The following is a 13,757-nucleotide window of genomic DNA, read 5'->3' as shown; positions in this document are numbered from 1 at the left end:
GCCTTGTGGTGACCCATCAGCGTTCCTGTTCTGTAACCCTGTACACTGTTTGTTTGTCTAATCTTGAACGGGTTTGTGCTGAAAACAAAATTCCGTTGTACTTGTACAATGACAATAAAGACCTACCTACCTACCTACCTACCTACCTACCTAAGACTTGTCCAGGGTGTAACCTGCCTTCCCGCCTGAGTGTAGCTGGGATAAGCTCCAGCGCACACTAGTTTTGCTCGTGCAATATGAGTTAAAAAAATGAAAAAGCGATGCATGGTTTGAAACATTTAGTGAGTATTCACAGCACTCAAGAAACAATTAAGTTCGTAAATTAAGGTTCCACTGTAATTAGTTTAATCATTAAAAACTGTTAACAGTCCTGTATATTCTCACACAAACTTAATGCACATTTAAAGACACGTTATATGTTAAATGTAACAAGTGATGTCTTCACCCGAGGGTGATGATGACGGATCTGTACACTTCTCTGTAGGCGTTCCGGAGCAGGACGTATGGGAAGCAGCTCTCCAGCATGTCTTGGCTCAAGAACGGAGACTCCTCCACAATCTAAACAGACAACAAGTTATGTGCGAGGATAAAGATGGTGTCTTTTTCAAATAAACACAAAATGATGACGTCATCGATTGTTTTCCTTTGTTTACTATGTCTCTTTTTTCATAATTATTGACTTTATCTTCCAAACTGTTCTGTTTCAAGGTCACTTCACAGGTGAGCCTACCATGTGTAGAAGCAGGTAGATAGAATCTCGGTTTTTGTTATCGGCTTTCTCCAAGTTTTGTCCCATCTGGAGCAGACAGGAAGACGCGAGCTGTGTGCGGGACAATAAAACACAGATTGGAACAACTCTGTGAAAACAACAATGCTTGAGCTCTATCAGTGATTCAGGCAAACTAGTTGTTTGTTCGATCGCAAAAAGCCACTGCCTGACCAGGGCTCAGAAAATCTGTAGAGACTCCTACCAGCCCCACCAAGGACTGTTTTCACTGCTGGACTCTAGAAAGAAGTTTCGTAGCCTCCATAGCAGAACCTCCGGGTTCTGTAACAGCTTCTTCCCTCAGGCCATAAGACTCTTGAACATAATAATCCCCTCAATTCCCCCCAAAAATGGATTAACTCGCTGAAATATAAAGACAATATAACATACATCCGTAAACGTGGATGCATATGCAAAAGTGCAATATTTATCTGTACAGTAAAATCTATTTATATCTGCACCTTATTGCTCTTTTATCCTGCACTACAACGAGCTAATGCAACAAAATATTGTTCTAATCTGTACTGTAAATTTCAAATTTGAATGACAATAAAGGAAGTCTAAGTTCAAGTCTAAGTCTTGTTTCGAAGATTCAGTAACTAACAATTAACTAGCAAGCGATTACACAAAGAGCCTACAGCTGAGTTATTGCTGGTCGTAATGTTAGCAAACAGAATGAAGAGGAATAATATGAACAAACGTAAAGTAAAAAGCCACATTTTTTCTAAAATGAGATAAAGTTGTCTATCCGAGAGCCTAGAGACTATAGTCTTGCATACAATCCACTAAAACAGTTTTTTAATAATCTTCGAATAAGGATTTTATTGTTGAATTTGTTAGATTTAGATCCTATTAAAACGTAGATGGATTGTTGTGTATGCTACTATGTTTGCTACCTTTTGAACAGATACAGTGCCATTTTCCCGTACCTGGGAATCAATACCGGTACTCAATTCTACCAATGTAATGTGCAAATTAATTTTTATTGTTTACACATAACATCTCATTTTTAAAAACTTAACATTTAACAGTGAGCTGATTATAACTGTGCTGTTCAGTTGTCGTATCTTGTTTTCTTACACTTCTGAGTCTACTTGAATGTGCCAGTCTTTTCTTTTGTTGAGTCCTACAAAGTGTTTATACTGTAAGTGCTGTACTTATTACTAGGGATACATATCGTTAGGATTGTTACAATACATAAACCATTATCAATATTCCTTATCGATTACAGTAATCACCGGTACTTTTTGTGTAAATAAAAATGTGAAAAAATGCTGTTTTGAATATTTTTTATGAGCACCAGCAATCATCATTATATAACATCTCAAAGCATGGAAGTGTTTTATAAACACTTTATAAACATTTTAAAGTCTTCAAACAAGTCAAATATGTTGGCAGTGGTTATGTCATTATCTTGTAAAGACCACACAGCTCCATCACTGTGTTTCTATTCTTTACAATTACATTCTGCATATCCATTTTCTACTGCGTGTCCCTATATTACAATTTAAAATAATAGTAAAAATATATAAAGTAAAAAAAAAAATGACTACGGTATTCATGTTCATTCGTATGATTTTTAACGGGATATCTCATATCAAATGTACAATATAAATCAATTCAAACAATTACTGTAGCATGTTAAGTGGTTGTGCATTGTTACTCGTGTTTATGTTGCACACGTTCCTATTTGAGTGACGGACTGGAAGCCCGTGTTCACAGCCAGTATCGTGAGTGTATTATGTAAACAAAAAGACCCAGGGATTATTTAAAAATGTCACTTTTTTGGGGACGACAATACTGTTGTTTTACAAACTTTTGTGTGGTCTTGCTTCCTTATTTGTGATAATTCCAAGCCGATTATCATCTACCTGTGCATATAGTAGCGGCACTTAATCTGAATGTGACAGCGTCGCCGGATAAAAAAAATACCCGTAGCCATATTATTAGTCCAGAACCTTAACGGTCTTCCGGGACTGACCGGTCTCAAAAATGACCAGTACACGATATACCTATTCCTACTTATTACACACCGGCTAACGTGCATCTAAGTTGTAGTTTTCATTACCAAAACTGAAGGTTTTGAACTCGCCATGCCAAATAATTAATGCTAATCAGTAGCATGTACAAAACCCAAAACCAGTGAAGTTGGTACGTTGTGTAAATGGTAAATAAAAACAGAATACAATGATTTGCAAATCCTTTTCAACTTATATTCAATTCAATAGACTGCAAAGACAAGATATTTAATGTTCCAACTGAGAAACTTAATTTTTTTCTGCAAATAATCATTAACTTAGAATTCAATGGCAGCAACACATTGCAAAAAAGTTGTCACAGGGGCATTTTTACCACTGTGTTACATGGCCTTTCCTTTTAACAACACTCAGTAAAGGTTTGGGAACTGGGGAGACACATTTTTGAAGTGGAATTATTTGCCATTCTTGCTTGATGTACAGCTTAAGTTGTTCAACAGTCCGGGGTCTCTGTTGTGCTATTTTAAGCTTCATATTGCGCCACACATTTTCAATGGGAGACAGGTCTGGACTACAGGCAGGCCAGTCTAGTACCCACACTCTTTTCCTATGAAGCCACGCTGCTGTATTGGCATTGTCTTGCAGTAATAAGCAGGGGCGTCCATGATAACGTTGCTTGAATGGCAACATATGTTGCTCCAAAACCTGTATTTATCGTTCAGCATAAATGGTGCCTTCACAGATGTGTAAATTACCCATGTCTTGGGCACTAATACACCCCCATACCATCACAGATGCTGGTTTTTGAACTTTGCGCCTAGAACAATCCAGATGGTTATTTTCCTCTTTGTTCCGGAGGACACGACGTCCACAGTTTCCAAAAACGATTTGAAATGTGGACTCGTCAGACCACAGAACACTTTTCCACTTTGCATCAGTCCATCATAGATGCCGGCGGCGTTTCTGGGTGTTGTTGATGAACGGCTTTCGCTTTGCATAGTAGAGTTTTAACTTGCACTTACAGATGTAGCGACAAACTGTAGTTACTGACAGTGGTTTTCTGAAGTGTTCCTCAGCCCATGTGGTGATATCCTTTACACACTGATATCAGTTTTTGATGCAGTACCGCCCGAGGGATCGAAGTTCCGTAATATCATCGCTTACGTGCAGTGATTTCTCCAGATTCTCTGAACCTTTTGATGAGATTACGGACCTTAGATGGTGAAATCCCTAAATTCCTTGCAATAGCTCGTTGAGAAATGTTGTTCTTAAACTGTTGGACAATTTGCTCACGCATTTAATAACAAAGTGGTGACCCTCGCCCCATCCTTGTTTGTGAATGACTGAGCATTTCATGGAAGCTGCTTTTATACCCAATCATGCACTGCAAAAAGTCAGTGTTCAAAAACAAGAAAAAAAAAATACAAAAATTAAGGGGTATTTTATTTGAACTAAGCAAAATTATCTGCCAATAGAACAAGAAAATTTGGCTTGTCAAGACTTTCCAATACAAGTAAAATTAGCTAACCTCAATGAACCCCAAAATACCTTAAAATAAGTGTATTCTTACAATAACAAGAGCTTTTCTTGGTAGAAAAAAGAGAGACCTTTTTGCTCCATATGTTGAAAAATATTCTTAAATTAAGTAAATGCTAGTGCCATTATCTTGACATAATGATATGCGCTGGCATTACATTTCTTGAAACCAGCAAACTTATACTAAAAACTAGTTTATTGTTCTTAATGGAAAGGCAACAAGGCAACCGCTTGTTACTCTCGGGGTCTACTAGCCGCTCAGGCAAATCATATTGTCTAAAAATGCATTTTTCCATCGATAACATGACATCATCGCGCCAAGTGTGTGCTCTTTCAGTCAATTAGTGCGCATATATACAGCCCGGCCTCCGGCCACATTTTTTGTATTGTAATTTTGAGATATTTATCTGAATGTCCATGAACTATTTCTGTTCAAAATTGTTAAATGTTTACTGTACTGTGCCAACTGTACTACTATATGAAAACATAGTTTCTATTGTTTCATTGAAAATAAAACAGCAAAGTCCATTTGGCTGTCATCTGTTTTAATTATGAGACACAATTGTGTCAAAATCATGATTTTTTTTTTCATGCTTGAAGTAAGAAATTATTATTTTTTTTTTAAAGTAGTTTTATACTTGTGTTGATGACACAGCTTTGCAACAGTTGATATTCTAGTTTCAAGCATGTTTTAGGTCATCAAATCTCAGCAACAAGCTGTAATATCTTACTGAGATAATTTAGGACCAAAACCCTTAAAACAAGTAAAACACTAACATCAAATCTGCTTAGTGAGAATAATTCAATTATTAGACAGAAAATAAGCAAATATCACCCTTATTTGAGATATTTAATCTTACTTAGATTTCAGTTTTTGCAGTGTGGCACCCACCTGTTCCCAATTAGCCTGTTCACCTGTGGGATGTTCCAAATAAGTGTTTGATGAGCATTCCTCAACTTTCTCAGTATTTTTGCCACTTGTGCCAGCGTTTTTGTAACATGTTGCAGCAGGGGTCACCAACCTTTTTGAAACCAAGAGCTACTTCTTGGGTACTGATTAATGCGAAGGGCTACCAGTTTGATACACACTTAAATAAATTGCCAGAAATAGCCAATTTGCTCAATTTACCTTTAACTCTATGTTATTATTAATAATTAATGATATTTACACTTAATTGAACGGTTTAAAAGAGGAGAATACACGAAAAAAATGACAATTAAATTTTGAAACATAGTTTATCTTCAATTTCGACTCTTTAAAATTCAAAATTCAACCGAAAAAAAGAAGAGAAAAACTAGCTAATTCAAATCTTTTTGAAAAAATTAAAAAAAGAATTTATGGAACATCATTAGTAATTTTTCCTGATTAAGATTAATTATAGAATTTTGATGACATGTTTTAAATAGGTTAAAATCCAATCTGCACTTTGTTAGAATATATAACAAATTGGACCAAGCTATATTTCTAACAAAGACAAATCATTATTTCTTCCTAGATTTTCCAGAACAAAAATTTTAAAAGAAATTCAAAAGACTTTGAAATAAGATTTAAATTTGATTCTACAGATTTTCTAGATTTGCCAGAATAATTGTTTTGAATTTTAGTCATAATAAGTTTGAAGAAATATTTCACAAATATTCTTCGTTGAAAAAACAGAAGCTAAAATGAAGAATTAAATTAAAATGTATTTATTATTCTTTACAATAAAAAAAATAAATTTACTTGAACATTGATTTAAATTGTCAGGAAAGAACAGGAAGGAATTTAAAAGGTATATGTGTTTAAAAATCCTAAAATCATTTTTAAGGTTGTATTTTTTCTCTAAAATTGTCTTTCTGAAAGTTATAAGAAGCCAAGTAAAAAAATTAATGAATTTATTTAAACAAGTGAAGACCTTAAGACTTTAAAATATTTTCTTGGATTTTCAAATTTTATTTGAGTTTTGTCTCTCTTAGAATTAAAAATGTCGGGCAAAGCGAGACCAGTTTGCTAGTAAATAAATACAATTTAAAAAATAGAGGCAGCTCACTGGTAAGTGCTGCTATTTGAGCTATTTTTAGAACAGGCCAGCGGGCTACTCATCTGGTCCTTACGGGCTACCTGGTGCCCGCGGGCACCGCGTTGGTGACCCCTGTGTTGCAGGCATCAAATTCCCCAAAAAATAAAAACGTTTTCCATTTCGAACATTAAGTATCTTGTCTTTGCAGTCTATTCAATTGAATATAAGTTGAAAAGGATTTGCAAATCATTGTATTCTGTTTTTATTTACTATTTACACAACGTGCCAACTTTACTGGTTTTGGGGTTTGTAGATGCCACTTGCTCAGGAGTTTCTCTGGGTCAAAGATCATATGTGTGAACCATTTTATTGACAAATGCATTTTTTTTCCAAGCAGCATATTCAAGCATGATTATGACTTACTCACCAAGAGGAACTCTTTGAGGTGCTGTTGTATGTTCTTGTTCTGCACGGTAAACATTGCAGCAGCCAGCTGGTTGATGGCCAACGCTAAAGAGTGGCAGTTGTTGTTGTGGCCTGATGAAAAGGAACACATTAAAAAACATCAACAACATCTGTCACTTTAAGCAAAGAGGAAGTTTTTTTTTTTTCCTTATCAATGATCCGTAACGCTTAAGAGGAAGCAGGCTGGACATATTTCCTTGTTTAGAGTTTGCAAATGGAAACATTAAGAGCAAATAACACTGTTTGCTACTTTGATAAAACAATTTGTCGCTCTTAATGTTTCCGTGGAGACTCGGCCAAATAGTTTTTAGTCAACACATGCCAACAGTCAAGGTGGTTTTCATTAGGCAGCATGCTCGAGGCCCAAAAGTATCAAAGGCACAGATGTTTAAAACCGCTTTTCACACGCTCACAGGACCCGCTATTAGGTACACCTGCACAATCAAGCTGAAAATATGCAGGAACAAAACAGTCATTTTGCAAGAAAAAAAGTCACGAGGATATTAGAATGATGTCAATTAACGAAAAAAATGCAACTTTCAGAGATTAAGTGCGTATTTTTGCGACAAAAAAGTTGTTGCAATGAGACAAAAATCGTATTATTAGTAGAATAAAATGTCATAATTGTAACAATAAATAAAGCCCTGGTATGAGAAATGTAACGTTGTGACATTAAAAGGCTATTTTACCTGAATAAAGCCTTGCAAGTTGTCCATGACAACTGTTGCCTGTGAATTGAATGTTAAATGATTTCACCCTTTGTTGTCTCCAAAGGTGTTTCAGAGAATTTGGCAGTACATTCAACCGGCCTTACAACTACAAACCACGTGTGAACACAACACATCCTCCACATCTAGCATCTTCACCAGTTTGTTGTCGTAACCGACATGAGTGTGCAAACTCTCACATTCGATAGCGCCTGGCACGTTGTAGATGTTCTCTTGAAGATGAAGAGAATTTAGATATATTTATTGAGTCATATTTAAAGCACAACAAAAAGCAGAGAGACAGCTCAAATCTCAAATTACTCGTAATTTAATGTACTCGTACGTTGAGGTACCACTGTATTATTTAATTATAGCAACATTGTGATGTTTTTCGTGTAATATGACAACAATCAGTGACGTGCTGTGCCTCACTTTGCCACCAGGGGGGTAAAAGGCTTAACCATGAGATGTTCAAAAACGAAGTAATAAAATAAGTTTGAATATTTCTCTTTTGGTCTATGATTTCTATGTGATGTTGGTGTGGTTCCTGTATATTTTGATAATTTTCATGGTCAAATTTGTGGAAATTCCGTGTTTCCTGATGAAAATAACGCGGCAGAGGAAAAGTGATGCAGACACAGGTGGTGCCTCCACGGCTACACACAAAGTGTATTGAGCGTGTGCGTGAGAGGGCGCTTCCTTGTTGCCGTGGGGGAAAAGGCAGGCCATGAGGCAGCAAGTACCTCTGCCTCAAAGTAAGGGGCGATATATTGTCAACTTGCACGTCAATGCCTCAGCAGTACTCTGACTCGCCACTCTGGGAGAAGTGGGGGTGCTCAAGCTAGCAGACACATGTCTCTCCAGCGGAAGCCAGCCTTTTTTTTTATTCTTTTTTTTTTTTAAACTGTATTTATAACAAACATGGCATTTTCATTAGAGAAAGCTATTGTTTGTGGGTGTTTTTTTATGAGATGCAAAAATATTGTTTTATTGCTTGGAATGAACTTGAATTAAATAAATGTGTCTGCCAATATGGAGGACTATATACTGTATCCAAGAATAAATACTTCTCTAAACTGGACTTTAAGACAAAATGAATGTGATCATACAAAGTACGTTTTCATGGAGGATAGCTATTGCTGCTTCAGGTACAAACACAGAAAGGTAAGATACACTCACAATACTTGATTTATTTTGTTAAAAGCAAATGGAACCAAAAAGTATTTAATAACAACTTCATCAAATACTTTTTGGAACCATTTATCATATAAAAATGTCATTATGATAACAATTTTGTGAAAGCGAATAACTCCCTTCTTTTTCCTGTTACTCTAATGTGCAACCTAAATCAACAATGATTGGAGCTGCACATATCAATTTAAGTAAAACAAAGAAGAAAAAAAAGTCCAAAAGTATCTATGCTTCACCTGGTGTTTAGTTCACCGCACGTCACTGACAACAATATACTTCTTAAAAATCATAGTGCATTTATATTTTGGTTTATTGTATTTAATGATTGTTTGTGAAGATTATGCTCAAGTGGTCCTTATATACCTTCAGCATAACAAAAGTACATTAGAGATCCCAAACATGGGATCAGATCAAGATATTACCCTTTTTTAACGGATTAGATGCAATGTAGTAATTGCTTTGTTCTTACACTAAAACATGTATAATGTAATGAAAATAAAGTTTTATTAACACAATAGAAATATCAGATAAAAGTTGTACTGAAGGACACTTTTATTTTCATTAAAATGGAATTGTAATTATGAACCTAGTCCTAATTTTACTCGATTAAAGTCCTAATTAACAAGAAAGTACATGTGCCTCAAAAAAAGAAAACATTGCTAAACTGGTGTTTTTACCAAAACGATGTGAAATTAAGAAAAAGATGATGAAGACTGTGGAGAGGCGAAGCCGGCAGTCCGACAGCGGAGCAGGGCACCCCGGAGCCTGCCCCAAGATGGCGGCGAGGAGGCGCGGACGGCGAGCAAGCGGTGAGGCGGAGCACGCCGAGATCGACTCCGCAAATATTACCAGGTGCATGGATCGCCCAGCTGGGCACAGTTAAATAATCCTCTCACACCACGTAAAAGGGTGGCAGCCGGAAACGTCAGGGAGAGAGGCGGAGATCAGAGACAGAGCCAACGAGAAGCGGATGCTGAGCGAGAGCGCAAAAGAGCCCAAGGAAGGCGACACGCGCAGCTGAAAAGCACGCAGCTGAAAAGCTGAAGCTGAGAAGTAAGCAGGACACGGCAAGGCTGAAAAGCAACCCGGAACAGACTTTTACTTATTGAAAAATAAAATAAGTCTAAACCTGCTCAACAATGTCCCTCCTTGGTGGTCCTGAGAACCCGCACGACGGCTCGAGACTTTCACAAAGACCAAAGTCTTTTTTTTTTGTTTTGTTGTTGTTGTTGTTGTTGTGTTTTTTGTTTGTTTTAATTATATTTGGATGTATTTGTTTGGTTTGTATGCCTGTGAATCTGGAATATCCATTAAGTAAGACTACTTATTATGTTGAAGGGGGCAGAATATATAAGATGTTCTTCATCCTGTTCCTTCTCAAGCATAGGTGTTTAATATGTGTTTAGTTGCTAAAGTTTAATTGTCTATTGATCAAAAATGCACATCAATGAAGGAGATACTGTAAATAAAAAATTAATGAAAAAACGAATGAAAAAAGTAATTTACTCATCCTATTTTTAATGCATCTAAAGGATGTACAGTAAATATCACTCTATGATGTGTCTTTTTCTAAAATGTATAAATCAGTCATCCATTTCCGAACACATGCATCATTTGCATTCCTAGCATGATGTTCATTTATTATTCCGTAAAACTATTTAACTATTTTTTCTAAATTGTATCCTGATTTTAAAAAATGTATTCTCCCGTGTGTGGCTATTATAAGACTTATTTTCAAAAGATATGCATTTTTACAGATATCATTTAAAACATTTAATTCTGGGTATATCATATTGATCAACTAGTTCTTATTTAGAGGGCTTTGTGGGTGGAATAGAGGCGCTACCATTGGCTTCGTTGTTATAATTACGATAGTTGGGACTTTGCTAATGATTATTGACAAATTAGAATGCATATATAAAGAAAAACATATGTGTTCTTGTCTTACAAAAGGATTTTGAATGATAGACAAAATTTAAAAAAAAGTTCAGATCCCTTTTAATAATTCGTTCTACATTCTGTGAATGTGCTGATGCTGGGGCGGAAGTGACAAAATGAATGTATGTCGGGAAAATGGGAAAATGAAAATCTCAGCAAAAGTAGTTGGCAGGCTAATTTTTAAAACTTGATTAAATCTTGACAGTGGTAAACGCAGAGAGACATGTGTTTGTTGTAAAATTATGATATGATGAGCTTTATTATTTGGGTCATGGGGCCCGCCTCCGGCCCGGCTATGACTTGTTCTGGAAAACAGCAAAAACTTACACGGTGAAACGTGTTGCAGGAAAACCGTCCTCAAAGTACATCCGTATATGACAATCATGACAAAGTCCCGACGAAGAAAGAAAGCATCCGCCAAACTTAAATAGTCTTTATTGCTAACACACAACTTGGTGCGGGAATAGGGAACAAGAAAACAGTAAGTAAAAACTGCAAAATAAGAGCGCAGGACAGGAAAACTGAAAAACCCCAACAAACTCAAAATGAAGCACGGCCTGGTGCGACGGGCCATCACAATTTCTGCACCAAATTTATTTTTACACTGATTTACACAATTTTTTTCTGCTCTGATTTTTTTTAACTGAATTTATTTTGCACTTAATTTTTTATACTGATTTTTTTACACTGAATTTTTACAACTGAATTTTAAAACAGTGGATTTTAACACGTTGGATTTTTAAACACACACATTTTGCTCACCAATTTTTATTCTGTGAAAGTATCAGCATAATTGTATTTATTTCACAAAATACAAATGAAAAAAATGTATATGCATAAATTCTGTTTGAAAAAAAAAAAAAAAGCTTTTGCAAGAAAGGCAAAAATTACCACCATAGACTTTCATCTATATTTCATACTGAAAAATTGCAATATCTTTCCTTGTAACATGACTGCAATATACCTTATAAAAATCTAAGCACTATTATATTTTGGTTAATTGTATTTCATAAAGAGTATGCTCAAGTGGCCTTCATAGCACAACTTCATTCTTAAAAAACAAAAACAATAACCTGTTTGAATTATTCTACTTCTGGCCACTGAAGATTTAGGGCCTGATTCACTAAAGGTTTGCATGTACTAAAACATGTGCAAACTTGGTAGCACACGCAAAGCTGATCTACTAAACATGTGCAAAGTGGATCGCGTCTGTTAAGTGAGCAGAATAAAGCGTGCAATCCATTTTGCTTCTTCGTCTTCATTAATATGCTAAATATATGCTGATCATCAAAATGCCCACAATACTGGGAGGAGAAAACGCAAATATAATTATTTAGCATGCGCAATGTGATTTATCAACACTCATCACCGTTTTGCGAGCGCTATTTTGCGTTTTATTTTGCATGTGTCAGAAAGACGTGAAAACCGACAGTCCCACACACTGCGACATTGTTGCTTGCGCTGCACAGACAGACGAGAATCCTACATTATACGTGTGTGTCGATATTTTGGATGGGCAGGAATAACAAATATTAGACACATTGTTTATTCAGCAATGTCCTTATATAATTTTATAGCTGCTGGGTGATTTATGGTAGTGGTTTTCAAACATTTTTCACCAAGTGCAACCTCAGAAAACACTTGGCCTTCCAAGCACCACCGTAATGATCAACATTCAAATACAGTAGCATAGTAGGCCTAAATATTCATTAAAAACAAGGCAGATTTTGTATTTAACAAGCACTCCCCGCTACCCCGAAAGGGACAAGTGGTAGAAAATGGATGGATGGAAGTATATTTAATAGTTTGGCCACTGTAACATTACACACAGCTTGAACAGTAACACTGTGTTTGATAATTTATTCAAGCGATTATTTGGCGTACCACTAGATGGAGCCCGCGTACCACTGGCAGTACACGTACCAACATTTGAGAATCACTGACTTATGGGGCTGATTAAAACTAATTCAATTGATGCCTATTTATTTAGGAAATATATTACTTGAAATATGTCCTATGTGCGAAGACGTCATTCATGGTGCATTTTCTCGCGCTTGAGTCATTCAAGATGCACTAATGCGCTGGTGATGCAATCCACAGCCTGGCGCACAGGTTTAAGTGTCGGTGTGCACATGTTCTTGTTGTCTAGATTGCAAATCAAAAAAGGTGTTACAGATGATAGAAGTGTGTGCAGCTCGTTCAACACATGGCACACAGCATGACAACATGAATGGAGAGAATATGATCGTCATATTGTATTTAAATGTAACTTAAATCATTTATATTAGGCGATCTGCGTCACTTTTCAATTACACACGCAGTGTTAGTAGATTACGTGCAACACGCCCACTCATTCATTCATATACATACATATATATACATACATATATATATATATATATATATATATATATATATATATATATATATATATATATATATATATATATACTACCGTTCAAAAGTTTGGGGTCACCCAAACAATTTTGTGGAATAGCCTTCATTTCTAAGAACAAGAATAGACTGTCGAGTTTCAGATGAAAGTTCTCTTTTTCTGGCCATTTTGAGCGTTTAATTGAGTTTCTGGAGCATCACATTTGTGGGGTCAATTAAACGCTCAAAATGGCCAGAAAAAGAGAACCGTCATCTGAAACTCGACAGTCTATTCTTGTTCTTAGAAATGAAGGCTATTCCACAAAATTGTTTGGGTCACCCCAAACTTTTGAACGGTAGTGTACATCTAACACAATTTCCCAACTCATATGGAAACGGGGTTTGTATAACCCATTTACCATTTCATTTTCTCAAAACTCGACAGTGCGCCCTATAACCCGGTGCACCTAATGTACGGAATCATTTTGGTTGTGCTTACCGATCTCGAAGCTATTTTGTTTAGTACATGGTAAAATGATAAGTAGATGGCAGTCACACATAAGAGATACGTGGACTGCAATATGCCTCAAGTAAACAACACCAAAATTGTATATGTTCTATTGAAAATATAAAACATTATACAAAAATCTGTCAAAATGTTTTAGTACGACTTTGGTAAGCTATGAAGCCGCACCGCCTGATGGATTGTACTGTGCTTCAACATACGAGTATTATTATGGTGTGTGTATAAGGTAAGACATATTTTTGTTTTGTTTTCGCAATATTATGCAAAAGCAACTTTTCT

The 13,757-nt window shown here is 36.0% G+C and overlaps 1 protein-coding gene across 1 annotated transcript in view; it reads right to left on the bottom strand.

The window, feature by feature from the left end:
* Positions 1-263: 263 nt before the first annotated feature.
* Positions 264-13,757, bottom strand: part of nckap1l (NCK associated protein 1 like) — a 69,237-nt gene continuing 55,743 nt past the window's right edge. Inside the window, exons 29-31 of the mRNA XM_062038093.1 lie at positions 6,706-6,815; positions 731-820; positions 264-558 (exon numbers count right to left, since the gene is read on the bottom strand). Coding sequence (XP_061894077.1) covers positions 442-558; positions 731-820; positions 6,706-6,815 — 317 coding nt within the window. The 3' untranslated portion in view covers positions 264-441. The remainder of the gene's footprint in view (positions 559-730; positions 821-6,705; positions 6,816-13,757) is intronic.

Source organism: Entelurus aequoreus, linkage group LG26 (assembly GCF_033978785.1).
Source record: "Entelurus aequoreus isolate RoL-2023_Sb linkage group LG26, RoL_Eaeq_v1.1, whole genome shotgun sequence".
Lineage (NCBI taxonomy): Eukaryota > Metazoa > Chordata > Actinopteri > Syngnathiformes > Syngnathidae > Entelurus > Entelurus aequoreus.
This window is presented reverse-complemented; position numbering and strand designations above follow the sequence as displayed.